We start from the raw sequence: 26,806 nt of genomic DNA, 5'->3' as shown, positions 1-26,806 counted from the left end.
ACACACACACACACACACACACACACACACACACACACACACACACACACACACACACACACACACACACACAAAAAGAGCACATCAGCAGTGGTTTCACACCAAAAACCACCCTTTTATCTAGATATGACTAATAATAGTCGGGTAATGCCAGCATGATTAAACTTGCTTAAAATCAGCACAATGTTTAGCACACTCATTTTGCTTTAGTGTCTTCATATGCAAACATTCGCTTACTATTTCTAAACATATCTGAAGCTAACCGAGCAATTTGAAGGAGTCATTAATGAAAATGAGACGCTCGACATTTTATCTCGGCAGCTGAACTTGAGAAAAAGTAAAACATGAGAGTCTGCAACGAGAACATGATAATCCAAACGGGTGTGTCAACCACAGGGGTGAATATCACTCGAGCTGCACTGTGGTTAAAACGTAAAGTAACCACACCAAAACACAATGACCCACTGAGCCTCTACCCAGTTGTTCATGCAGATGATGAGCGACAATTATGAAAAACATTCAGAAGCCACAACTCTCAAACTTCCTCCAAACATTAATATGTGAGATTATGGACTGCACCAGCTTAACTGAGCTGAAGTGCTTCTACCATGAGGCAGCGAAATGAAGTTTACTGAATGCATTTGCAACTCTAATTTCAAAGAAGCATATCGTCAACCTTCTGGAAGTTTTCCAAGACTCACGCGCCCTTCTCTTGAAACTACACACCCTTGGTGTCCAATTATTGGGCATGCCATCCTCCAAAAATTAAAATTAAAAACCCCCAAACACCTCTCTCTGAGTTCAACCCAGTAAAAAAAATAAACAGTTACATTTTTCTCATTATCTTTTTCTGACTTTTTCACAAGTCGTTGCTGTAACAGATCCTGTGTGAATCGTTACCCAGCGCCACTGGTGTGTAAAGAGTAATGTAAAGAGTAACATGAGCAGGTATAAAAAGAGCATCTTGAAGAGGCAGGGTTTCTCAGAAATAAAGATGGGCAGAGGTTCAACCAGTCTGCAAAACTGTGGACTTTGAATAATGTTCCTCAATGTCCAGCTACAAAGACTCATAACATATCATCAAAAGACTCTCTGGAGAAATTTCTGTGCGCAAGGTACAAGGCTGGAAATCAACACCGGATGGCTGTGATCTTTGTGCATTTAAAAAAAAACAAAAAAAAAAAACCCCAAAAAGAACAGAAAACACACACACACACACACACACACACACACACACACACACACACACACACACACACACACACACACACTGTGCCATGATACTTCAAAGGAAATTACAACATGAGCTCAGGAACACTTACAGAAGTCACCGTCTGTGAACATAGCTCACAGTATGACACAGTATGACAGACTAAATCTCTATCACACTGATCAAATACAAAAGAAATTTCATCTCCCTGCACATCACTCCTTCAGATACAGTCAGGTTCAGGACTTCATAAACAAAACAAAACAAAAAAAACATACAGAAAAAAAGTACTTTTTAAGACAAATCATGTTTTTATAATGTGCTGAACTGATCTATGTTGAACGTGACCAACATTCATTGACATTTCACAGGATATATGGACCCTGTGTCTCTCCTGTTGGAACAGCTGAGTCAGGATAATATCATTGATGCCAGCTTGAACAAACGTTATCATATCCTTGCATAGGTTGCAAGGAAAAACATTTTTATGTCTCAGATAAATGACGAAAACCCCACAGAGACATCTTGGCACAGAATTCTTATTCTTTTCAATCATCTTTGGGGCCTGTACTCCACTACTGGGCACATCTGTCACTACTGGTTTGCTCTTTGTTTTAAGCCTCATCTTAGTATCCAGAGTGTTCCCCGGCTTCTACCCCATGACAGCTGGGATAGCTTCCAGCACATTTTCTCAGTTCCGACATTTTAATGTTGGAAACATCCCAACTTTTGTGGAATTTTTTTGTACACTTAAGGAGGTGCAATAATTCATCAGCACGCCATATTTTATCCCATCACAGAAGCTGAGAAATTTTAGCACCTTGTTATTATATTTGATAACAAACTGAAAGCGCAACTCAGCTTTCCCACACACGCATTAGTAAGACGCTTGCGTTGTGTTTAGTCTCCTAACTGTACAGGTGACCAACAACTCAGACACTGATGAAGGTGCAGCAATTTTGATCAACTCTAGTCTGAACAGAGCCTTCAGCTAAAATGTTTGGCTGTTCTAACTTCAGTACACCAACTCTGCAATACAGAGCAGTACAGTGCTGCCCTCTGCTGGATGACGCTGTGACATGTCACCGTTTTGTGACTCAAAACTGTGAGACCTGTCTATCTGTTTGAAAGTTCGGAAATTCTGAAAACCCCTCAGGGAGTAGAGAGATCGTCTGTGTGACAATTTTTCTTTCCGTGACACCAACATTTCAAACATTACACCCACTTTCTGGACATCTGTGTAAAAGCTCTTCCCAGCTACCATCATTCTACCCACCTTCAACTTCAGGCATGAAACGTCACCAGTTACAAGAACATTATCTTGTATTACAGTAGTGTTAACATGCACATTATTAAAAATGAATCAGACGTGATTGCTGCAGGCCTGCACAAATTGGATTAGCCTGTATTCTTTTTGGCTTGTAGAACTCGAGTATCACCATACAATATTTATTCTACTTCCCATTATCATCAGTGTGCAGCAGCATCCAATATGGCTTCATTCTGGGTGGCAGCTGGAACACTAGAGGTCAAACGCATTGGTTAACTTTTAAAACTACAAACTTTATACACTTACCAGCTATATTGTTAGCTAATGCAAATATCTAATCAGCCAATCACATGGCTGATTAGATATTTCAGTGCATCTATGCACAAGGACATGAACCTGCTATGAAAGACAGAAAATATCCAGAGAGCAGCAGTTCTTTAGGAGAAAATGCCTTGCTGATTGGAGACGAATAATTACACTGCTTCAAGCTGCTGGGAAGGTTGTTAAGATGTGTACTGGTTAACCTGTCATTCAAGCATTCTTGTGGGATGACACATCCAGGTGCCAGCAGCACCTGGATGTGGAATTGGTCTTAAGAGGTTTGATTTCTGCTGCAAAATTCAGTGGAAATGTGAAACATGAAAGAATGGTAAATGGCCTGTATTTGTATAGTGCTTTACTGCATCAGCCTTGCATCAACAGTTTAGGCTGGTGGTTTTGGTGTAATGGTGTAGACATTATTTTCTTGGTCCACTTTGGGCCTACCTCATGGTCATGATCAGCTATTACAGTATTGTTGCTGACCATGTTCAATCCTTTATGACCACAGTGCATTATCCAGGAAGATATTGTGCCACGTCACAAAGCTCACATCCTCTCAAACAAGTTTCCCCTCAATATGCCCCCAGCAGTCACCAGAATTCAATCCAATAGAGCAACTTTTTACTTTAATATCACATCATGGATACGCTGCAATTATGTGACGCTATCAAGTCAATATGGACCAAAATCTGATATACAAAAAATTAGGGTTGTTCTGAAGGCAAAACTGGGTCTAGGTGTTCCTAACAAAAAGGTAGATAGAATCGCATTTTTCTATTCTGCGCTATGCCTTAAAATAAAATAAAAAATAACAAGTTCAACAGAGCCACTATAGCTTTGCTACTGACAACTTCAACATTTTATCCAAGGAAGTGGAGCTGCACATCACATCACTCACCGCAGTTTTCCTCGTCGCTGCCGTCAGAGCAGTCTTTTGAGTGGTCACACCTCCAGGCGTGACGGATGCAGTGACCGTTCTTGCACGGAAACTCTGACGCAGCACATCTCGGTGACGCCTGCGGGAGGGTTTGAGCTAAACCACACAACTCCTCGGTCTCATCACGTCCATCTCTGCAATCAGTCTGCCTGTCGCAGACCCTGTTTCTGGGCAGGCAGGCATCAGACGGCCCACAGGAAAAGAAACCAGCAGTGCAGTTCATGCAGGAAGCCTCGTCGCTCCCATCGGCACAGTCATCCACACCATTGCATAAGAAATCCATTGATATGCACCTTCTGCTCTGGCAGGCAAATTCACCTTTGGTGCACCACACATGGCCTGTGAAGAGTCACAGCTAAAAGTTAAAACTAAAATTCAAGCATGCATGTCTATTGTGCGTGTGTAATTTATCTGAAACAGACAAGAAAACAAGAGCGTGATCCGACATAGTAAATGTGTCTAATGCTCCTAGTTATACTGGATTAACCTGGATTGGATTAGTCTCTTTAAAGTCTCCTGGCCTAACTGATGAACCCTGCATTTCTTAGTAGGACAGTGAGAATAAATTATTCACTTTTTTAGTTTTCTTGGCCAGCAGTCAAACCAAAACCCTTCAGGTTTAAGTCACACATCCCCAAGCTCTAAACAACTCTGCAAATATTCCAACCTGCTGGCTTCATTCACGTCAGCAAAGTTTATGTTCACACCTAATCCTTTCAGAAGTACTCCCTCCTGCAGGGTTCTGTTTGGCAAACCCGCAGGCTGATGTACGTGATGAACACTAAATCTCTCTGGAATTCGATATCAAAGACTCTCATGACTTCAGCAGGATTAGAAAAACAGAATCTCAAATGGCATATTCCCACGCAGCAAGAGAACAGAAGATAATCTGTTCTGCAAAAGAAGTCCAAAAGGTGCAACAGTATACAATATGCCATAAATCTTGAGTAGGACAATTATTAACAGTGCAGATTTAGATTTATTAACATTATTAAAGTATCAGTCATGCATGGAACATAACATCTCAACTATGCTGCCTTATTAAAATTAAAATAAATAAATGGATAAAATGTTCAATTTTATTTAAAAAAAAATCATATTTAGAAAAAAAGTAAATTCTGCATAAGTTGCTGAGAAAGTTGTCCTAATGTTGTAATAGGCCAAACAGATTACACCATCTGTGTTGCTAAACACAAAGCAATGAGCATGTGTGTGATGAAGCGCATGTGTGCACTCACTGCAGTGGAGTTCGTCCGATCGGTCCTCACAGTCTGCATGTCCATCACACACCTTCAGGGTGGAGATGCATGCGCCATCGCTGCACGTGAATTCTCGCTGCTGGTGACAGGCGGGCACAAAGTGACTTGCAGCGCCTGGAAACGAGGCACATTGAGTGTTTTACTGCTGTGGGAAAGAGCTGATAAATTAATGAATTATTAAAGATAAGAAAGGACTTGTTCATTACATTGCTGACAAAAGAGGTATTTTAATAATATCCAAGAGTACTATATTTAATTTTTAAAAACCCATTCATTAACCTGCTAAAATCAACCGGCAACACGCACATTTTCCAAAAAGTTTCCCCCCCAAAAAATCACATTAAATCAATCACAATGTGACAGGCTCTCGTACCAGGTTTGTTTCATGCAAATGCATCATAATGATTCATTCTGCCCTAACAGACTGTGACTGTGCAAACATCGCATAATATAATTTTGTTTTTAGTGTTTTATGTTGACAGACTCGCGCACGCAACAACCCGAACATAAAACGCCTCGGCTTCTGAAGCACTGTTTGTCTATGGTTTAGTAACAGTAAAAGCATAAACACGTCATGAGTAACAGACCAAGAACAACCCCGCTCGCGCTGCAAGCACGCTTCATTCAAAGTAACAGGCGCTCTGCACGCGCCCCGAAAACGACATGCAGGTTCATTTCACACACACGCAGAAGCAGCTTTTTCTTTCCACAACATACCCCAAATATAGAAGGAGAGACCCACGACCAGAAGAAATACAGCTCCAAGGTGTCCCATGTTCAACGTCCTCCACAGAAACGAGGCAGATGGCGCGCAAATATGACGCAAGAGCCGAGCCTGTCAACCTGTCAGGTCTCCGAGTTGGTACTTGTTTCGTCCGCCGTTCATACTTCGTTTCTTCGTCTAGTTGTGTTATTTTTATGCTCGTGAACTGGCTCGTGTTGAGTAGAAACGGCTGTATGTTTTGTACTTGTTTATCTTTATATCGCCGCAGGTTTTAACATGGAAATGCCTCAAACGGTCCACTTTTCTTTTCCAAGATTCTCTGCCTTTTTCTGTATATTCAACATGTTTGATTATATTGATTAACAAACTTTAATAGAATTTGTGAAAAGGTTGGTTATATAGAAAATAAAGAAATTACATATATGACTCTGATTAATGTGTCTACATTATAATCAGTCCACGTCTTTGTGGACATTTACAGTATCTTCATGCAGCTGTGATATTTGTTGAGATCTCTCCTCGACGTTCACGTGAAATAACACCTTATAAAGTGCTTCCAGCTGAAATGATGACAAATTCCGTGCTGCTTGTTATGTGAAAAATCTGAAAGTTGTGGCTGAATTGGACACAGTGAAAATCTTCTGAATTCTCAGTGTTTCCCTGTGTGTTCATGCAGTCTGCGCGCACACAAAAGACTTAGTGTTAGTTATCAATTTATTTATTTATTTGTTTTTTGCACTGCATTAGATAAGGTCAAAGTAGGGGTTTCAAAAATGACAATGTTCTCATTTGTGTTATTTGTGTGTTATAATCTTTATGAAAAAGTAAAAACAAAATGTAAAAATAAAAATTGGTATATGGATTTGTGAATGCAATAACTCAAGAACGAGGCAACGTAGAATTTTCAAATCAATACCATGGTTGCATTTACTGAAACTCTCTGCAAGGTTTAAATCTTAGGGACCTTGACTTCAAGGCTAGAGCTCAACTTTTCTAAAAACAAAAAAACCCAACCAATTATTTAATAAAATCCATTTATTTCCAATTTGTATCAAATTAGGTCTGACTAAAGGACTGATGTGATGGTAAGTTGTCCGCTGCTCCGCTTTGAATATTGTTAAGAACTTGACACAGAGATTACTTAATGGATTTTAAGCAAAATGGTGCCTAAATTCAATGGCATATTTTGGCAGCTGTTTGTTTTTTTTGGGGTTTTTTTGGATTTTCACAAGAATTGCTAGTTCTCCTAGAGTTTTTGCCACCCCAACAATCAAGTGATTCCCTATGAGCAAGCAATTAGCGACTCTGGGAAGGAAAAATTCCCTTCTAAGAGGAAGAAACTTCGAAAGAACCAGGCTCAGAAAGAGACAGCATTCTGCCGCGACTGGTAGGGACGGGCCTGTGCCTTTTACCCATTTCCAGGTAATGGATTGCCGAAATGTGATTTCCAATATTTAGACTATTGCAAATGGCTCGCCTGTGTACGAGTTTTCATTTTGAGGGACATTGAGCGGTCACTTGGAGAGGATGAGCAGAGCTTCAGCTGGATGTTTAGCTCATCGCTTCCCCCACTTACTCTCACATCTGTTCAGTACACGGTTGACCAAAACAATGAGCAGAAAGAGATAAACATAATATTTTATTCACATCTTCTATTGTACAAGATACAACCAACACTTGCTGTAGTCAGGGCAGGATGGAGACATAATGTTGACCCTGCAGAGTCTTGTCTTGCTGCTCAGAGGTAGGGCTGGTCTGTGGAGATTGGTGGCTCTTTATATACAGTGCCGGGAGTCACTGGAAGCTTTGAGGTCTCAGCAACTTGACTAAAATAAATTTAAAAACAAAACAAAAAAAAACAAAAAACGGAACAACAACAGAGAAAGAAGGGGGAAAAAAAGACCACAATATTTCAGCTAAAAACTACAAATAGCAAACTTCCATTGTCAGTCACAAGAAGATGTTTTGACAGGTGACATCAAATAGATGGATTACACTATTATTATGTATATGGCGCAAAAAACAAACACCTGAACTTGAAATACATGAAAATACAGTGATCATTAACAAACCTGCCAGCAGTAAGAGCTTTCTGTGAGGACATCACGAGTGTGGGAGGGGCTGATTCTCTCCGTCCATCTCTGCTGTAGTAGTAGTTGTTGGCATACCTGTGGCTCGGGCCTACTGGCAGTTTGGGTGGTGGTTGTGTCCTGTTGGGATGAAGAAAAAAAAAATCTATTTTAACAGACTCTTAGTCAAGCTTTCTTGTCATTTCTTTATGTAGTCCTCAGGAATAGTTCTCCAGGCTTCTTGAAGCTCTGGAGAACTCTTCTTTGGATGTCGGCTGGCTTTTGTTCTGTTCTCTGTCAACATGATTCCACTCCATCTAAATAATATTGTGGTTCGGGCTTCAGGGAGGCCAATCCAAGCCTGATAGTGTTACATTGTGTGTTTTTCTAACCAGATTTGTTATTACTACATTGGTAGTGTGTTTGGGATCATTGTGAAGCTGAAAAATGAAGCTGTTGCCAGTCAGACACTGGCAGTGATGATGCTTTTTGTGCAATCATAACTCTAGCATTTTTGAGAAAATCTCAAAATACAGCCCCAAACCAGCACAAAGCTTTGATTTTTCTTTTACAGATGGCTGTAGACATTCACTGTGGTACTTCTCTCGTCCATATACATTGACAGCGATTTATACAACAAATTTGAATTCTTCGTTAGTTGGTTTAACAAACAAAAACAAAAAGCAAGTCTGGCAACCCACAGAGTCATTGCATCTCTCTGTTAACGGGGTTGTAGTCGTTGTTTCTAATATGTGAACACTTTCATTCGTGAGCGGTACGAGGGTAGCGCCTGTGGTCTTACCTCTTTGCAATCTCCTCATATCGCAGCTGCAGTTTGGCTTGCAGGTCATGCTGAAAAGGAAAAGGAAAGTCAATTTTCGAAGAGTGCAAATCCCACACTGGTGAACTTCACCTCCTTCATAGTGTTTAGCTACCCCACAACGTCAGTAAGGGTTAGCTGGCTGTTAAACGTTTCCTTTGATAAAGTTTATTGCGACAAATCATCCGGAGGGCTATTACATCATATTTAGAGCAGAAAACTACTCCGTTTTAAAGTGTGACGAATGTTGTTGCTTACCCCTGATAAAAAATTTCGCAGCCTCTGAATGAATTTAGTAGCAGTAGCCATGTTAGCTGTTGTGAAGGACACGGGTCTTCTTCGTTCCTTTTCCCAGGTTTCTCAACACATTGCTGACACCTGCCGACCAGCAGGGGAAACTGCAGCGTAAAAACGTGCATTTTAGAGACTTTTGTTGTTTTACAATTTATTTATGTACTCCGAGGGCCAAATTAACTTAGATAAAGTGGATGAACACAGACACTCTGTACAACTAATCTTTATCTTCTTTAGTAAAGGCCTGGCAGAGCAGCTCATAATTATTTTTTTAAATTACAGTATTTTGTCCAATTACTTTTGAGCCTTTAAAAAAAACAGGACGTGTGTATAAAAATGACTGTAATTCATTTTTATACACACAATTTTCCAATCCCTGTATTTAAAAGATGATAATCTGCATATTGATTACATCTTGATTTACAGTCCACTGTGATGGTGTACAAATCCCCAACTACAAACATTGGTGTCTTTGTTCAACAAATTATGGCCCTAACTATTGCTATGGCAGTATGGACAGTAGTAAATTTTGACCGAATTCAAGTATTACCTGCTTGAAACTGCAGAACTCCTACGGATTTTAAAGTAAAACATTTTTGTTACTAGGTTAACCTCTGGACCCTTTATACTACAAGTGATTGGTCTATCTTGGACAGACATGCATACATTTTTATTGGTATGCATACAATACACAGCTTGATCTATTATCAGTAGGTAAAGTTGTAAAACTTATGAAAAAATTCAAAGTCCAGAATTTATGGCCTCCTTCAGATTTTCCAAAGTGATCTGTGAGCTGGATCAGAGTCCAATTCTAGACCCTGGCCCTTATGTTTGAGACACCTGCCTTAAAGGGAAGCCTTAATAACCTTCACAGTGTAATTTTGCTTCATCACATTTGTCTATTGATGAAGTATTTATATAGTGATATAGTGGAATGGTTGCTTGTAGAATTACAACACCTATACTGATGAAAAGGATTTGAATGGTCTGATCTGGTACATCAATGTAACAATAAGGCAGATAACTGTACGCAACACTCAGAGAAGAATCAAAGGGAAATACAAAGTTTATTTGTTGCACAAGAAAACACAGTAGAGGGCGACATCGCCGGTATACCATGCAGTCAAGTATTACAGCTGTGTGCTTGTCTCATGCAGCATGCACTGGACAGAAGAGTCCACAGGAGAACAAATGCACTTGTACGACACTTTGACCTGCCAAACTTGTTCTTTAAGAGTACGCTCAACAGAGGCTGAAAAATCCCTGTGGTGGACTTCAGCAAAGCATTTTTTTAACACATACAAGGTTATTAAAAAGCAACCAAAACATTATCCCTTATCATGTTTACATATGTAAATTGGCTTTTTCTGTATGCAAAAAGAAACCTCTAATGTAAATATATATTTTATTACTCATCTTTAACACTTTTACTTTTGGTGTAAAGCATTTTTCTCATGCACATAAGAACAAATATGCATGTTTCCATCCATCCCTTTTCCCCCACCTCCAATTAATTAATATTTAAAGCTTCTTTTTGAAGTCTGAACAACAAGTCCCAATGATCTCGTTCTGCAGGTACATGCAAATATCGAAAATGCTTCTGAGCTTGGTGCCAAACTACTCATTAAGAACAGTGTCTTTAAAACTAAACATAAAAAACAAACTGATATGCAGCTTCTATGAATGTCGTTTCCTTTGCGAGTATCAAAGAGGATAGTTTCATCGTGTACAGCCACAGAATATAAAATGTTTGTACAGTACACAGCATGTTTGTTCATTGTAAACAATTCTGTCAGACTGCAAAAATAACTGAGTGGTCCGTCTGTTTGCGTCACTAACACAACAACATCATCCCGTAAGGTTTTCATCACAAGATTTAAGGGTTTTTTTTTCCCTTCTATGGTTTTTAAGGAAGAAGAGGGGTTGAAGTAACACAACAGCTGTTTAGAAAGAGAAGACTCAGAGTAAAGTTAGTACAAAAGCCAGGAACAGCCACTTACAAAGAGGACGACAACTCTCCAAACGTCATGTCTGTTGTGGAGAAAATGTGATGTGCAGCCAGTCTGTGCAGCTGTCAAATACTGCCTGAATTTAAAAGACAGAATTCCCAAAAACTCCCTCTTGCCAGAAATTGTCTTCGTGCATATTATGTCCTTCAGTACACTTGGAATTATACACACTCTTGTTACCAAAATATACATCAAAATTTGCACAATACAAAGACAAAAAACCAAAAACACTTGTTCAAAGAAGCCCTGATTTCACTGTAAATATGTTTATCTCAGTTTACCTTTCACATTCGGTTACAAAAAACTTATGTCTAAATGTCATTAGTGCACTTTTCCCCTTTGGATGTAAACAGCACTGCACAGCACATGAAGTAGGACCAGGGCGTTTACGGATGGTCTCTTTCACATGCACATGTGGGAAAAAATAATGATTAAAATGGAAAAACGCTACAGCTTCTGGAAAAGGTGAAAAAAACAACAACCCCATAACGCACTTGTACGTACTTGTGTTTGCAAAAGTCCAACACGTGTCAGAGTAAGTAAGGAAACCTGGCCAAAAAACGAAAGTCAAATAAAATGAGTGTTTTAAACGCTCCCTTCCATATTCTGAAGTAAAACGGCGTGCTGTGAGATGAACGCGCCCGATCAAAGAGTTCGACTGATAAACTCACAGCACACAGAAAGGTGGACGTGGATCATCCGGAGCTTCAGGCTCGGCGTCTTTTTCCACAATAGCAGTGGAAACGAACAAACAAAAACCCCAAACAAATCTTCATAGTGACTGAAAATTACAAGTAACATTTCTGCCTTCAACGATATGGCTTCTTAGAGGACATTGCACAAGATGCCATGGCACATAAAAACCCTTCGGCTCCGTATCTTCATAAGAGAAGACAAAGGTGGGTAGTGTCTCACCGCGTTTGCAACATTATTCTCAGCAAGAATAAAAAAAAAACAATGCCGTTCCCGTGAATTCACACTGTGAGGAACATGACCAACACAACAAGCTGTGCAAGATTAAAGTACATGAAGGGATAAAGCCATCAAGGAAACATGGACCAAACATCTTCAGAGCCTCTTCTTTGATACGACCGTTTTATTAACAGTTCTGTTTTTCTCCCCTGCATTCTAGTTTGAGCGTAGTAGCTTCAGTTTTACTCCTAAAGGATGCATCAATACAAATCCATGCAGTACTGTAGCCATCAGCTGCAGAGATAGATCCAATGACGTGTCAGTCATGTTGCTCACAGTGTGAACCAGAGATCGTTTTAGGTTCAGGAAGACCTACAGCAGTACTACAAACACACACAGACACTGAAGAAAAAAAAAAGCGACCTTGACTCCTCGTACCTTTTGGTCCAACAGTTTTACGCAGCATTAACACTTCTACTCTGTACCAGAATTTATTTAAAAAATAGACAACTTTTGTTTTTTTTTAGAAAACAATCCATTCAGAAGACATAAAACCACATTTTATGGATACAAAAATGTTGAGCCTTGGCTGGTCAACCCATGAGAACATCTTTCTTTTCCCCTGTTACAAACGCATCATGAAATGTAATAAATAAGACCAGAAAGGTCAGCGATGCCTGAAGGCAACTGTTTTTTTTTACAAAACAAAATTCAAGTAAAAGTTTCTCCCGCTCTTTCAGCCCGACAACTTTGAGAATGACTTAACATCTTCGTCACCCTTGAAAGACAAGAGCAGGTTTTAGGAGTACAACGGCGAGCTGTCACTTTCTCAGGTGCCCTTTTTGTGTTTGCTCTCTGCACTCTGGTGTCTTCTCTGGTGCAATTTTAGGACCCGTGGAAGTGGTTTCTGCTCCCTGCCTGCAGCTCATGTTGGTGAGAAGACATCCTGTTTGTTCCCGCGGAGATGCTGTGACGTCCACCTCCACCTCGGGCTTCTCACCAGAGTCCTCTCCATCTGAACACGGCTCCCACTCGTCTTGCTCCTCGCTCTCCGTCGAGCCCTGCACAGCTATCTGCGGCACAAGCGTGAACCTCCTCACCACGGGGACGTCCATCTCGATGTCCTGACTGCTTTGGGGTCGTGTCACAGTCCAGGCCGCTCTGTGCTGCGTTTGAGCCCCTGGAGGTGTGCTGCTCCCCGCTGCATTACTGCTGCTTTTCTCCTCTGGCTCGTCGAAGCTCACTTCCTGCACTGCCTCCTGCTTCTTAAAGGAGTCTCTCCGCTCTGACAGGTTCAGCTTCCGCATCACAACCAGCTGCTCTGATCGTTCAATCCTTTGGCTGCTAATGTACGGCCCAAGTCTGCTGTGGTCAACCCCAATGTAAGCGATGCCACAGGCTGCGTCCATCTCTGAGTCGCCCAGCAGGTCAGCCTCACCGTAAAACGGCACTTCCAGCGTGTGCCTGCGGGGGGCTTTTGACTTCTTGTCAGCGTGATATACTCCAGACAGTTTCTCCGCTGACTGCACCCTCTTAAGCAACGGTGAACGAGGCGGCTCTGCACTGCGTGGCCGGACGACATGCCTAACGATGGTGGGGGGAGACAGGGTTTTTCCGTGGTACGTGTGAAGGTTTTTGGCGAAGCCTGGCAGAGGAGAGGGCGAGCGCTGTGGGGAAAGCGGCTGATTAGAGGATGAGGAGCTGCTGCAGGCCAGAGGCGAGGGGGGGATGTTGCTGGTGGATTTGCGGCGGCCCACTTTGCTGTAGCGTTGCGGGCTGAGTTTAGAGCCCAGGCCGAGCGTGATGGGCCGGCTGTGTGTGGCGGGAGAGCTTGGAGAGCTGGAGCAAGGCGACGTACTCTGTGGTGAGTTATTCTCTGGAAAGTAGAGGCAGGACTGTTGAAATACTCACACTACAAGCTGCAGTTTGCAGCAGGGCAAACAACACTTTTAAATTTCAATTCTATTTCAGTTCAGTTTTATTTATGTAGCACCAAATCACAATAACAGTCACCTCAAGGTGTTTAATATTGTAAGGTAAAGACCCCACAAAAATACAGAGAAACCTCAACAATCAGACGACTGCCTATCACAAAGCACTTTGGCAACAGTGGGAAGGAAAAACCCCCTTTTAACAGGAAGGATCCTTTAGGCTGAGGGAGGGGCAGCCATCTGGGTATTATAAGACCTTCAGTGTACCTGCAGAATCTCAAATGACTACATTTCCTTAATTACCGTGGCCCTGATGGTCAGGTGCGGGGCTCCGGCAGGGTGTGGAGGGCCCCGGGGAGAGGCTGTGGGTCGGGGAGCCTGGAAGACTCTCACTGGAGGAAACAGAGTGATGAAGACCTGAGGAGAAGCTGCGACTGCAGTGCATCACTGTGCTCTGCTTGGACAGCTTCTTAAAGATGGTCCGTCGCCTAGAAGGGACGATATATAATTCACTGTTGTAGCTTACACTTGAAGGAGAAAGAGCCTCCCAGAGTAAACAGATGATGAGTAACACAGCAGAGCTGCAAAGACAGAGAGAGAGAAAAAAAAGAAACCCAGAACCCAGTCAGATGCTCACCTGTCATAATTATCTCTCCTCTTGCTCTTCTTGCTGCGGCGAGCCATCTTCCCTTTGTGTTTGGTCTTTCGTGCAGGACCGACTTTAATAGAAGTGTTCTCGAGCGCTATGGTCTGAAGGGCCACCTTGTTTCCGCTCTGCACGTTTCGTGAGAATGAAAGAATTTTTACAGACCTTTCAACACAGAAGCAACTTAAAAAGCAAAGTTCAAGTGCCACGCAGCTCCGAGCTGTACCTTCAGCAGCAGTTCGATCATCTCTGTGTGGACCAGGCCTTGGACAGACTCTCCGTTCACGTGGGTGATGAGGTCTCCAGTGCAGAGGCCTGCCTGGTGAGCTGGGCTGCCCTCCTCCACACTCTGTTGCGATGGTGAAGTGAGTGAGTTTCAAACTGAGCATTACATAACAACCTTTTTATATCACTACCTTCTAGTTTTGGATCACCAAAGCAAAGCAAAATATTTGGAACACGCTACAGTTTACAAACACAGGTTTCAGATCTTTGATCTGTTTTAAGGCTTGTGGTTAAAACCTACCGACACCATGTGATGCACGGTGTAGACGTCGCTGTCGCCCATGTACACACGGATGGCCTGCAGGGTGAAGCCGAACTTCTTCCCTGAGGTGTGGATGATGATTGGTGGCCTCAGGCTGCTGGGGCTGAATGACAGATCCCGGTTTGGGGACGAGTCGCGGGATGAGGGGTTGGAAGACAGTGAGCGTGGGGAGATGGGACCGGGGTGGAGGCCACTGGGTGAATCGTCTGAAACAAACACACAGTTTAGAGATAAATAGACTCATAATCTCACATTTTATGACTCAAATTAGAAGGCCAGTTTTAATTCCACAATTAGAAACAAAAACTGCTGTCTATGGATTACATGTTTAGACTATATCTGCAGAGGCTCTCTGTCAAAGCGGAGCAATAAAAACCAAACTGATTCTGCTGGATTTAAAGTAGTTATGATAACCTTCTGCACCTGTAGTGATGATGAGAGACAGGGCTGAGACGGAGGCAGACTTGGGAACCTTTCCTCCGCAGGGAACCCTCTGCCTGTCTGGCGTCTCCAGCTGGTTACCGAAGCGCCGAGGGCCTGCCGTGTCCTTAGGGGATGACTGCTTCCCGCCGGTACTGTTGCTGCGAATCCTGATCCGCCGAAGATTTGACACCACCACCTCTGCTGCGGACAGAAGGTGTTAAGTGTGAATGTTTCTGGCAGAAGCACCTGGACGTGTTATGAAGAGATGTGTTAAAATAAAAAAAAGTGGATTTACCTTCATCATCAGTGGAGAGGGCAAACCGGGGCATCGTCTCCAGGCTGTGAGTGCTGCTCATTACCAGAGGACTGGTGCTTCTGTCAGACTGGGAGGAACTGGAGGAGGCCCGGGGGCGAAGACTAAAAACAGTAAAAGCACACAAAAAAATGTTGAACTCATAGATCAGCTGATTGAGGATCTGTTTTCATGCAGACCCACAAACTCAGCCACCTGTTTATTATATTATGAATACTATGAAACGTGCAAAAATACGAAAAAGAAACAAGAATAAAGAGGAATAGCAGGAGTCCACATCTTCTGTTTACCTGGCCATGCGTCCAGACTGCCTGTGCTCAGCACTGCCATCTGCTGGGCTTGGCGAGGCTCCGAGCCCTGCCGCATCCCCGTGGTCCTCTTTGTCCTCGCTGTGGCTGCGGTCGGAGGAGAAACTCAGGTTGGACGGTGTTGCCAGGTGTTCTGTGCTGCTGTAAACCTTGATGACAAACAGGTGAAAAGGTGTCAGTTAAGATCTGACTTTTCAAATTTTTTGGCACTCTTACAGCAGATTCTTACTGCAGCAGTCTTTACCTTGCTGAAGCGATGAGACCAGGAAGCAAACTGTCGGATTTCCAAGGAAGACTCTTCGTCGTTAGTTTCGTCGTCTTCGTCAGAGGCCAAATGATGATAGCGATCCAAACGAGCTGAATATGGCAAAAAGGGAAGATGCTCTCATTTAAGAGAAAGTCAAACTTCATGGTATAATCCCGAGAAAAACTCATCACTCTGCAGTTTTATCTTAGCTCGCCCGTATTATATTCCAGCTAAATTTAACCTGCATCCCATCTCCAACACCCACAATTATGGACAACGTTTTGCTCTCACTACCATGTGAAGTCAAGATTACACAGAAAAATAAACCACAAAGAGACTCAGCAGGAACTCACTGTCAAAGTAGCTGGTATCATCCTCGGCCTCCAGCTGAGGGATGAACTCGGCTTTCTGTCGGAGGAGTCCGTTCCAGTCCAGCCCCAAGAAGAAGGGGTGCTGCTTCACCTCTGAGGCTCCACCTAAAAACATTCAGTTAAACACTGGATTAGGATCAGGGTGAAACTCCTCTTGCAAACATGTTTACTTCATTCTTAGTTTCACTTTTTTTAAATTATTAAAATGTAATGTCCCCCTTGCTATAAACCTTGTTTTTCTGATTTAGCTGTACAGACCCGTATAAAAGATCCCTGCTGTAATTTATCAGCATTACCTGTTCCCAGCCGGTCCAAAGGGTTCTGCCTCAGCAGGCGGGTGATCAAATCCTGTGCATCAACAGGTAAGGCATCCTCTCCTTCAGGCCAAATGATTTCATCTGACAATCAGAGAAGATAATAAATAAAAGTACAAAATTAAATATAAATTAAAACCAAATTTACAGTCTTACAAAGACATTAAACAGCAAGTCAGAATGTTTGTGTTTGCCAAAGCATAAGCTTGCCCAGGACTAATGTGGTTAAGATTCTGAGAGTGAAGCAAAGTTGTAGACTTCTGTGCCTACGTCACTGCTTGTGTTTTCAATTCAAATAAAAGGAAAAAGAAACTAGTTTAACATAAAGATTTGATCTCAGTGGCTATTCTATGCTGTGATTCTATTTTTTAGACCTGATGCTCGATTTTTAAGTAGAGAATTCATTCATTTCAAGACGTACCACTGACAACTTGTCCAAAAAGCTCTTCGGGAGTGTCTCCAAAAAACGGGACGCAGCCGACCAGAAATTCATAAAGGATGATCCCCATCGCCCACCAGTCCACTGGCTTCCCATAGCCCTGTCTGAGGATCACCTCTGGGGCAATGTACTCTGGAGTCCCACACACCTGAGGAAGTAAACCAGCAAACATCAGTTTGGATCAAGTGCCTCTACAATCACTGCTGTCCAAAAGTGACAGGTGATTTATCTCTTACACCTGAAGTTGTCTCACCTGCTTGTCAACAAACTCTCTTGTGTCTTTCTCTATGTGACCTTCATACAGGTTGGTTGTCATGTTCATCAGGCCGATTTTAGAGAGACCAAAGTCAGTCAGCTTGATGTGGCCCATAGATGTAATCAACAAACTGTTGGGGGAAAGAAGACGTCAGTGTAAGCGGCGCATTTTACAATTTGTCAAGAAAATGAGGATAAGGGCTGAATTACAGAAAAATCAAGACTCTACATGTGCCCGCTCACAGACCCAACTATGTCAACGGATCCTAATGAAAGCAAGAAAAGCAAGACGGAAGAGCTGAGTGAAGGTGATGTTGGAGATGTCCTTACTTGTCAGGTTTAAGATCCCGATGCACGATGCCGTAGTTGTGAAGGTACTCCAGAGCCAGGACCGTCTCAGCAAAATACATCCTGGACATTTCCACAGGCAGTGGGCCCATGTTTTTCAGCAGGTTGGCACAATCTCCACCTTAAAAGGACAGAACACCTTAAAAAACAACTAAAATCACAGTAACAGCAGTGATCCTAACACACCAACTGTCCGAGGCAGTAATGCACAGACTCTTATTCTCAGACTCTCTGCATTGGCACTCACTGAAACCGGGTCTTGTTTAAGCTAAGCTAAAATGTTAGAGACATAAAACTGTAACAGCCCCCGCAGCCTCTCCCTTCTTTACCTTCTACATACTCCATGACCATGCACAGGTGACGTCGTGTCTCAAACGAGCAGAACATGGAGACAACGAAGGGGTTCTCAGCAAAAGTCAGGATGTCCCGCTCCACAAACGCCTGCTGGATCTGGTTCCTCAGCACCAGGTTCTGACGGTTTATCTTTTTCATGGCAAAGCGCTGACGGGTCTCCTTGTGGCGAACCAGATACACCGCCCTGCCAAAAACCAAACAAACCTCATTAGCTCAATTACCTGGAAATGGGTAAAAGGCACAGTCACAGTGGCTCACAAAAACGTGCACAAAAAAGGTTGAAATTGAGGCAAACTGCATCAGAATAACAACAATAAAAACTACTTCCAACTAAATGTATTTTCCGCTTCCTGACACCATTTAATCTTTCATCTTAGCTTTGCAAATAAACAAAGTGTCGCAAACAAACAAACATCATTTCTAAGATGAAGCAGTGAAATGCAGTTAAACAGACTTGTGCTCTTACCCATAAGCTCCGTTACTTATGAGTTTGATGGTCTCAAAATCACTCTCAAGAGGTTTCCTTCGAGTTGGAGTCAGCGTCTGTGGGCTCTTATTCTGTGGCTGTTTACGCCCATGTGAAAAATTAAATAAGCAGACAGAAGCAATGCTGTGATTAATGCTGATTGCAGATTAAAAGCCAACTACTACTCCAAATACTAATTACACCTGCAATCTACTTAACCAAAATAACATTGATTTTAAATATTTTTGGCATCCTTTCACAATAAAAAGAGTCACCGTTTCCTGATCCTCTTTAAACACATTCAGCACAGCACGGAGGGCAGATCTGAAGAAGCATGTGCACTTTTCATCTTTGGTAAATGGACTGATTCTACTTTACCTGAGCACTCAACATTAAATCATCTCCTCTCCCAGTATAAACACACCAAAATATAAATAATGGCTCCTAATAAATGTACAGCAGGGAACAGCGGCAGTGTGAACTCTTCCCTGCCACACACTGTCCAATATTGTACATTTATTAAGATCCATCATTTGTATTTTAGCATATTTCAATACTTGGTTTTTGTATTTATTCTAGTTATTTATACTGTTTTAGCTATTGTTTAATAGCACGCTGCATATACTGAGACCTAAGATGCTGTGTTTAATTTCTAACATGTCAAATGGTTGAATAAAGCTCAGCCTGAGTCTGTAATATTATTTGAACTTATTGAATTAGTCAGTTCACCTCCACAGTAGCATCTGTTTCCACTGACACTGACGCTGAGGGCGAGGGACTGGCATCATACTGTTCAAGCTGTACCATGTCTAGAAATAAAAGAAGAAGAGGCTTTAATTTGGGTTTCCAACATTTCTGCACCGATCACTTAAAAATGCAGTCTGCTCTTCATCTAAGTCAGGACTGTGTATTTGTTGCAGTATCATAAAGCATAATAATAATAATCACCTACTCGGGGCAGCATGTTACTTAACCCATGTCTGAAACAGGCTTTAAAAAAAACATCACATATGAGCCACATCACAGGCTTCGCTCGATAACTGATTAAATTTACCTTCTAACGGGTCGCGTGTGAGGCCCAGCTGGCTGATGATGTACCGCGGGATGTCCGTCTTGATTCCCTGGCCGACTTTGGCGTGGCCTTCTGCCGCTTCGAGTAGGTGGTAAAACTCTTCTGGATCAAACTCCTGTCACCAGCATCCAATAGCAGTGTAATTAATGCAGAGTGTCGGGAAACTGAAAGGCATCCAAGATGCCATTTGATTTACTACTAAAAATCCTAAACAAAGCTATGCGCAGAGCTGTCGGGGTAAGGCTGCCGACTCAGATCAGATTTGTGTTAATAAATGGCTGATTGTTGGAGATGAGAAACTTGGTATTCGATTGACAAATTTAGGTAGCTTACCAGACATTCGAGGAGCCGAGCCGGTCGAGAGATTATGATGAGGATCTTTCTGACTAGCTGGGTGATGACGGTTACCTCTTCACTTTCGGAGCGCTCGTAGGCCTGGAAAACACAAGGAACCATCAGGAGACTCAACTCAACAGATTTCCAGTTTCAGAGAGGGACTGCAGACGGTTTGGGTCTGAGCGGCAAAAACATGGCTTACATTTACGATAAAGTTTGACCAGTTATTTGTGTGAACATAAGGCGACTGTGATTAAAATGGCTTTAATTTAAAAATGTTAAAATTGCTGAACGAGCGTCTACATTTTAGTCACAACTTGATCTCTGTGCTTTTAATCCACCGTGGAGGTGCACAAAAGCAAAAACTGTGTCACTGTCATTTAATATTGAGAAACTGCATGTGCCAAAAGGATCATCAGGGAATATATGTCTAAGGGACCCTAACTGATCCAACAGGCAAGTACAGTTTATCACTATTAGCACCATTTCATCCACCCCTGAAAAAAAACGATATAAAAAAAAAGAGAAATACAAGAGCACTGCTTTATGGGGAAACAGTGAAATAAAAATAAATATAAAATTCTAAGGAAGTGGATAGGGCTTTAACAAAAACATGAAAACAGGCGCCGCCTGATAGAATTACATCAGAAATGACGCCACTTCAAACGAAGAGCAATTATCAGAATAATCCGCGGTGGGTGGGCGGAGTCTTCGTGAGTCATTTTCAGTTTCTTCTATAATAACAGAGAAACACCCTGTTCTGGTGACGATACAGCAGCACAGCACACTGTGTATTTGTGATCCAGTCATATGAGAGCTAATTGAAGCTTCCTGCACAACAAGACTATTACTAATCTCAGCCACCTGTCAAATATGAGGATACAGACTCAAGAAAGTGGCCCTAAAGGAAATGTTGCTACTACACCCGTCTACCAGCATTTCTGAAACATGAGATACTCTTTCACAATCTGCCAAGCTTCCTGTGGCTGTGATCGTCATTTCTGTCTACACTTAGGTTTGTGTGGATTATATTTTAACCTTCTGGTAGTGAGTGTAGTAATGTGTAAGTTAAGAAAGACAGCAGTTACTCAAACCTTACGGTCACAGGCTTTCTCCTGCCTGCTCTGAACTCTTGTTAAAGCTTTTCTGTTGTACGTAACTGTGATACAGGCCATGTCTGTGCCGGAAATCACTGCCTAGTGCTATCCATATTTACAGTGAGTACTGCTATACCCTACAAAGTGCAGTATCCCCACAGTTCCTCGTGATCAACACTGACGAACAAAAGAACAGATCGATGAGAAGACAAAGAAAAGTGGATTTTAAGACAAATGTACACAAAAATATTTAGCCAATAAACAGACATTATTTTTGCTACTTAACAGCTGAGCTGAAAGAGGAGGCTCTGTCACAGAATCAGAGGATCAACAGTTAGCCCAGAACAGGCCTAAATGGGGGTAAATGGTAAAAGTTTTACGTATTTCCCGGAATGAAGAGGAATATCTTCATCAGATAATTAATGATGCTATCGAAAAGTGTTTTTGTTACTGTGCCCTATGACCTCCTTCTATGCCGGACAGAAATCCTACTGTCTAGCACCTAGTCAGCCCTCTCAGGATCCTTTAACTGTTCCCAGAATCAGATGTAAATGTGCTGAAGGTGCTTTCAGCTACTGTGGTCCTGTTCTTTGGAACAAGCTGCCTGCTGACCTGAGATCAATTACAACTGTGTACAAATTCAAAAACAGACTTAAAACCTTTTCATTCACTCAGCCTTACAGGTGTTGTTGATTTGTTGTTTTTATTTTGTTTTCACTGCCTTAAGGTATCATTTTTTTGTTTTTGTCTTCTTCTTGAATTTACATGTAATCAAACGTAATCAATAAAATTGCTACTGCTACAACACGTTTTTTTGGCAAACTGGAAAGCTCTCCGGGTGGTTCAAAAAGGTCGTCCAGGAAATCGCTTCCTTACTGCAGGAACTTCAAACACCCGCTGTCTCAGAAAAGCCCCCAAAATTTTGCATGACTCATCACACCCAAATTATAATTAGTGTAAAGTGCTCCCATCAGGCAAGATAATAAAATCAAGGACAAATAGACTAGAAAAACATTTTGTACCCCACAGCCAATAAAGCATTAAATGCAGTTTAAGCATAGTTTATAATTGTTATGATGGGACCAGAGGACAATCACAAACCCGAAGAAGTCCAGATATGGGAAATAGAGAACAGTGAATGATTATTAATAATTGTTACTAAAATAGGCTATAGTCTTTATGTTTATATCCTTGCTCTCATTCCCCTTTATTGTATCTGTAACATGCAACTTCTGCCGGTGCTGTGCTACTGGAAACTGAATTTCCCGGAGGAACCCACCCGAGGGATTAATAAAGTTTCATCTAATCTCTAACCTCTAATCTAGTCCAGAGCACTGTTCAGGTGTTTCTTTCACAAAGCTACTTTTTGTGCATTGCTTCCTGTAATGTACAAGATTTTTATAACAAATTAATAAGCCGTGTATCCACGTGTGTCCACGTGGAGGGCTGGAGCCTGCGCGGCTGTCACAGGGTGAGACGCGGGACACCCCTTGGACATGTCCCCAGGCTGTCACAGGGCCCCCTGCATATACTGCATGACAAAGACCCTGAGAAAACTTTCTGGAAAAAACTGTTGCCCTTTTTAACAAAGTGGCCTTGGCACACAAATCAAGTCGTGCGTGTGTGTGCGTAAATATATGACATTTGCTCCACTGTGCAGGAACAGACTTATCAGTTCAGCTGGAAGTACAGAGAGTTAGCCGTGCCTGCTGTCTGAAAGCACGCAGAGAAACACGGGAAGAGGTTGCTATAGAAACTAACACAACATGCATAAGACCTGTGACAAAAGTGCCTCTCAGCATCACTGAAAATTTCCACTAAGAGATCTATTGTGTGTGCCGTTGGCTATCACTGGAGAGGCATGCCTGATTGCACATTTCACCGGGGCTCGATCAATCCTCTTTCAAAACGTCATCACACCCGAATTAAAGAGTTCAGCATCAGTTCATCAGCTGCTGCTTAAAACCAGAGAGAGCATTTGGCCTGCACCGCTTCTCTCATCAGTCCTGCAAAACCTCCAGTGTAACTGGAAAGCATTCACAGGTCTTTACTTGTTCCACATTTTGTCATGTGACAGCTTTGTTCCAAAATGGATTCAGTTAATTAATGACAAAATACTGGTGGTGGCCAGTTACCCCTCAGCTTCCTAGAAGATATACCTCAGCAGTGTGGATGCCTTTCAGATGCACCCTATGTCAGATTGAGGGATTCTCACCTCGTGTAGCAGCTTGTCTAGCTTCTCCTGCAGCTCAACAAAGTAACGGGAGGTAACCAGGCCGTTCTGGGACTTATCCAGACAGTCTCTGACCAGCTCCACCAACTGGTGCTGGATGAAGCCCAACACCCCGTCAGCCAGCCGGAGGGAGCTGTCTGGAGAGTAATGTGTGACAATCTCCAACAAGCGCTCCTCCATCTGGGCTGTGGCCTGCAGGGAGCACACAAACACAGAGTTAGAACAATTAAACGAGCACTGATAATAATTTTTTAACCCCTCTCTACAGCAAATTAAAAATAATTTCTCCAAATGTTGAAAAGTGGGCTTTAAAAGCTTGTTTAAAAGCATTTCTCCTTATTGAAACAAAACCAAAACCCAAAAAGGCTTCGGGACGCTCCACACAACAACAGGAGAAATGCAAAGTGTGTTTCTGGTTTGAATATGTCTTCGTTGAGAATGCAAAGTTACAGATATCCTGTACGTACCTTTGGAAAACGTTCTCTGTAAACATGGTTCATCATGACTATCTCATTATCGAAGGAAACACTTGATCGGCCCGGGCTACGAAAAAGCAAAACACACCAAATTAGTACATTGCAACTGATCAACACAGAGACATTTATTATTATTACTACTACACAGTTCATTGCATTTCTCTTCTAAGCTATTAAATGGCGATGAAGAGTGGTTATGTCATCGAGGCCATCGCAGTTCCCTCAAAATGGCCAGCAGTCAGTTTAGTTCAATCCAACCAACACACACACGTCGGCTCTTAACTAATAGCCTGAGTGTGACTGAACGAGGGTTTTGAGGTCAGCATCAACGATACTTTTGATGTCAGCCTGCGAGACAACATTCAGGTTTGGTGGCTCTTAAGCTGCTTAAGCTCCAATCAAGGTGGATTTCACTGTCAGGTTTTGATGTTTCACTTTAAGATGCTTCCGTACCGGCAGCAGCAGAGGTTTCTTCTAGCCAAAACTGTGTGAATCATCGACATCAAATAATTAGTCACTCGCTGCAGCACCACTCCAGCATTGAGGCCAAAGGGAAGGTGTATTTTTACAGAGAAATCTTGCTTGATGAAGCTTCAAACAGAACAGATGGAGGGAAAACCTATCACTTGCAAACAGACTCCCAGAGTCTTTTTTTTCTTCTTCTTGTCATAAAAGACGCCTCTGTTTTACTGGATGGCTTCTGCCCAACACACACTGCTGCAAAGCTCGCTGCAGTTCGCCGCATCAGACACCCACCACCCTCGACTACAGTTCAGTAGCTATGAGACGATGATCCCCGAGGCGCTCTGTTAGCTAGCACGCCCACGCGCGGCACACCATGGTGCCAGAACACAGAGCACTCAGGCACTGCACAAACAGCACGGAGCAGAGCCAACAGACAAAAGTTGTCAAAAACGCACCGCTCTGCAGTCAGATCTCCACCTGCCTGCCGGCCAACGGGCATGTGCGATCAATCGGAGGCAGCTGAGGTGCCAAAACTGGCGCTTGAAGGCGTCTTCAAATCTGACAGTCTATAAATGATACAACAGCGCTCGTGTTCTGTAGTCGCTGTCCAAAGTTAATCTGAAATGTAGGTAGTTAATCCTTTCGGACGGATTACTGCATTTAATCTGTGTGAAACATTACATGTTTTTAATTTGATGGTAGAACAAGAAACAATCTGAACAAAACAGACAGGAGGCTGTGAGAGGTTCTCCCATCTCCGTGTGGATCCTTCCGTCGGTGTCAGAAGGTCGTCTTAAAATAGTGATCCTGTCCTTACTTTACACTTTATGTTTTCAGTAACTGAATAAATAACTAAAAATGGCTACCCTAAACAAAGTTTAATTGCACGTTTTTTTAGTTTGTTCAGTTCTGTGTCAATTATCCACCTGAGGCTCCGAGACCGCGGTCGTACCACCGGCGAGGGCCGTCCGTCCTCGTCTGTTATGCTGTCTGTGCTGCGGAAGTGCTTGAAGATGAAGTGAGGCTCGTCTTGTGTCGGCTGGTAGGGAAGCTGGTGGAGACGCTCCTGGGACGAGGAGGAGGACTGCGCACACAGAAAGAAATTAATTAAATGTCTTGAAGGATGTTCAATCATCAAGGTAAACAAACCCCAGAAAGTTGATTCTGTTCATCTACATGTTGCGGTTTCAGTGGGAGAAACGTTTTATCACTCAGCCAAGTGACTTGCAGCTGACTGCAGGTTTCCCCAACCTTATAAACACTACATAGTGACCGAAACTGGCACCATTGACTAACAATGGGTCGTGAGGTCAGTTTCATCATCATTAATATGCAAATTGTCATGAGCTGAAGTTTCTCCCGCTGAAAACTCTGCGTTGAGATGAAAAGAATCAAGTTTCTTGGAATCCATCAAATAAGAAAAATACATCTATTTTCACATTTAATACTGAGCTTCTTTTGAGGCTGATTTAACCAAAACAACGAGCAGTATCTCTTCAGCCCTTCTGAGCTACTTGTTTTGACATTTGAATAAATGTTAAAGTATCCAAATCTTTACTTCCAACCCATCATCTTGTGCAGTGCTTCTAAAGAGTGGGAAAATATTTAAATGAACTCAAAAATGACTTAAGACTGAAAATCCCTGAGAAAGGATCTTCACCTCAACACTACAAAAGCCCAACAGCTTCCCAAACTGACAAAGATTTGCTGCTGTGTTCACGATTAGTAAGTGCAAGCTAAGCCAGCTTTACATGTTGCAATACGCAGCATCGGCCCTGTAACCACTGCGGGCTGGTTTCGCAAAAGAAGAAAAACAACTAATGTTGCAATTTGCCGGTCTGCTTTTCAGGTGGCATCACTCAACAAGGTAGGCTGCTAAGACTGAAGATCACAAACGGGTTCAGGCAAGTCGGGCAAAGCAAAGGACAACAGCAAACTGAAATTGGTTCTGCATTGTGAGCCTGACTTAAAGGATCATCGAAGGGGAAAAAATAAAATTAAAGCTAAGCTCGTCTTACTAGGCAAGCACAGGCCTACGCATGTGCTGCATTTTGGCTTCACTCGGGTTTCAAACCCTGCTTTCCCATGAGAAGGTGCTCTTTTCCTTTGCAGTACTGTGATTTTCTGCTTGGACAATCTTTATTCTTTGTATTTTACTGGCTCTACAACAGACTGACGACCTGTCCGAGGTGTACCCTTCCTCTTGCACTATGATAGCTAAAATAGGCTCCAGGCCACCTGCAACCGGATACTGATGGATGGATGGATGGATGGATGGATGGATGGATGGATGGATGGATGGATGGATGGATGGATGGATGGATGGATGGATGGATGGAT

General features: G+C 42.5%; 3 protein-coding genes across 6 annotated transcripts in view; all 3 read right to left on the bottom strand.

The window, feature by feature from the left end:
- Window positions 1–5,872, bottom strand: part of LOC102210513 (low-density lipoprotein receptor-related protein 8-like) — a 25,859-nt gene extending 19,987 nt beyond the window's left edge. Inside the window, exons 1-3 of the mRNA XM_005730270.1 lie at window positions 5,715–5,872; window positions 4,977–5,111; window positions 3,700–4,077 (exon numbers count right to left, since the gene is read on the bottom strand). Of these exons, the coding sequence (XP_005730327.1) occupies window positions 3,700–4,077; window positions 4,977–5,111; window positions 5,715–5,772 (571 nt within the window). The 5' untranslated portion in view covers window positions 5,773–5,872. The remainder of the gene's footprint in view (window positions 1–3,699; window positions 4,078–4,976; window positions 5,112–5,714) is intronic.
- A 1,475-nt stretch (window positions 5,873–7,347) lies between these two features.
- Window positions 7,348–9,000, bottom strand: ndufa7 (NADH:ubiquinone oxidoreductase subunit A7). Its single transcript, XM_005730269.1, has 4 exons — window positions 8,869–9,000; window positions 8,593–8,642; window positions 7,794–7,931; window positions 7,348–7,547 (listed from the first exon to the last, which is right to left on the bottom strand). Exons 1-4 carry the CDS (start codon window positions 8,917–8,919, stop codon window positions 7,460–7,462), a joined length of 327 nt encoding a protein of 108 aa, XP_005730326.1. The 5' UTR covers window positions 8,920–9,000; the 3' UTR covers window positions 7,348–7,459.
- Window positions 9,001–9,952: 952 nt separating this feature from the next.
- Window positions 9,953–26,806, bottom strand: part of mast3b (microtubule associated serine/threonine kinase 3b) — a 35,881-nt gene continuing 19,027 nt past the window's right edge. For all 4 annotated transcript variants that reach the window (XM_005730267.1, XM_013910132.1, XM_013910133.1 and 1 more), the window contains 22 exons: window positions 25,393–25,550; window positions 23,993–24,068; window positions 23,508–23,717; window positions 20,193–20,294; window positions 19,842–19,974; window positions 19,517–19,596; window positions 18,788–18,885; window positions 18,297–18,505; window positions 17,950–18,088; window positions 17,618–17,750; window positions 17,347–17,512; window positions 16,908–17,009; window positions 16,594–16,716; window positions 16,238–16,350; window positions 15,976–16,142; window positions 15,668–15,789; window positions 15,373–15,573; window positions 14,929–15,155; window positions 14,629–14,751; window positions 14,394–14,530; window positions 14,060–14,244; window positions 9,953–13,701 (listed from right to left, as the gene is read on the bottom strand). In XM_005730267.1, the coding sequence (XP_005730324.1) occupies window positions 12,647–13,701; window positions 14,060–14,244; window positions 14,394–14,530; window positions 14,629–14,751; window positions 14,929–15,155; window positions 15,373–15,573; window positions 15,668–15,789; window positions 15,976–16,142; window positions 16,238–16,350; window positions 16,594–16,716; window positions 16,908–17,009; window positions 17,347–17,512; window positions 17,618–17,750; window positions 17,950–18,088; window positions 18,297–18,505; window positions 18,788–18,885; window positions 19,517–19,596; window positions 19,842–19,974; window positions 20,193–20,294; window positions 23,508–23,717; window positions 23,993–24,068; window positions 25,393–25,550 (4,059 nt within the window). In that variant the 3' untranslated portion in view covers window positions 9,953–12,646. The remainder of the gene's footprint in view (window positions 13,702–14,059; window positions 14,245–14,393; window positions 14,531–14,628; window positions 14,752–14,928; window positions 15,156–15,372; window positions 15,574–15,667; window positions 15,790–15,975; window positions 16,143–16,237; window positions 16,351–16,593; window positions 16,717–16,907; window positions 17,010–17,346; window positions 17,513–17,617; window positions 17,751–17,949; window positions 18,089–18,296; window positions 18,506–18,787; window positions 18,886–19,516; window positions 19,597–19,841; window positions 19,975–20,192; window positions 20,295–23,507; window positions 23,718–23,992; window positions 24,069–25,392; window positions 25,551–26,806) is intronic.

This window comes from Pundamilia nyererei, unplaced genomic scaffold (genome assembly GCF_000239375.1).
Source record: "Pundamilia nyererei isolate P.nyererei 1_Seehausen unplaced genomic scaffold, PunNye1.0 scaffold00036, whole genome shotgun sequence".
Taxonomy (NCBI): Eukaryota; Metazoa; Chordata; class Actinopteri; order Cichliformes; family Cichlidae; genus Pundamilia; species Pundamilia nyererei.
This window is presented reverse-complemented; position numbering and strand designations above follow the sequence as displayed.

Excerpts from the sequence above, each read along its gene's own strand:
- ndufa7 (XM_005730269.1), bottom strand. The coding sequence starts at position 8,919 with ATGGCTACTGCTACTAAATTCATTCAGAGGCTGCGAAATTTTTTATCA. Across the intron at positions 8,643-8,868 it reads TGCGAAATTTTTTATCAGGG|CATGACCTGCAAGCCAAACT; the intron begins GTAAGCAACAAC and ends TTTCCTTTTCAG. Across the intron at positions 7,548-7,793 it reads AAAGCTCTTACTGCTGGCAG|TCAAGTTGCTGAGACCTCAA; the intron begins GTTTGTTAATGA and ends AATTTATTTTAG.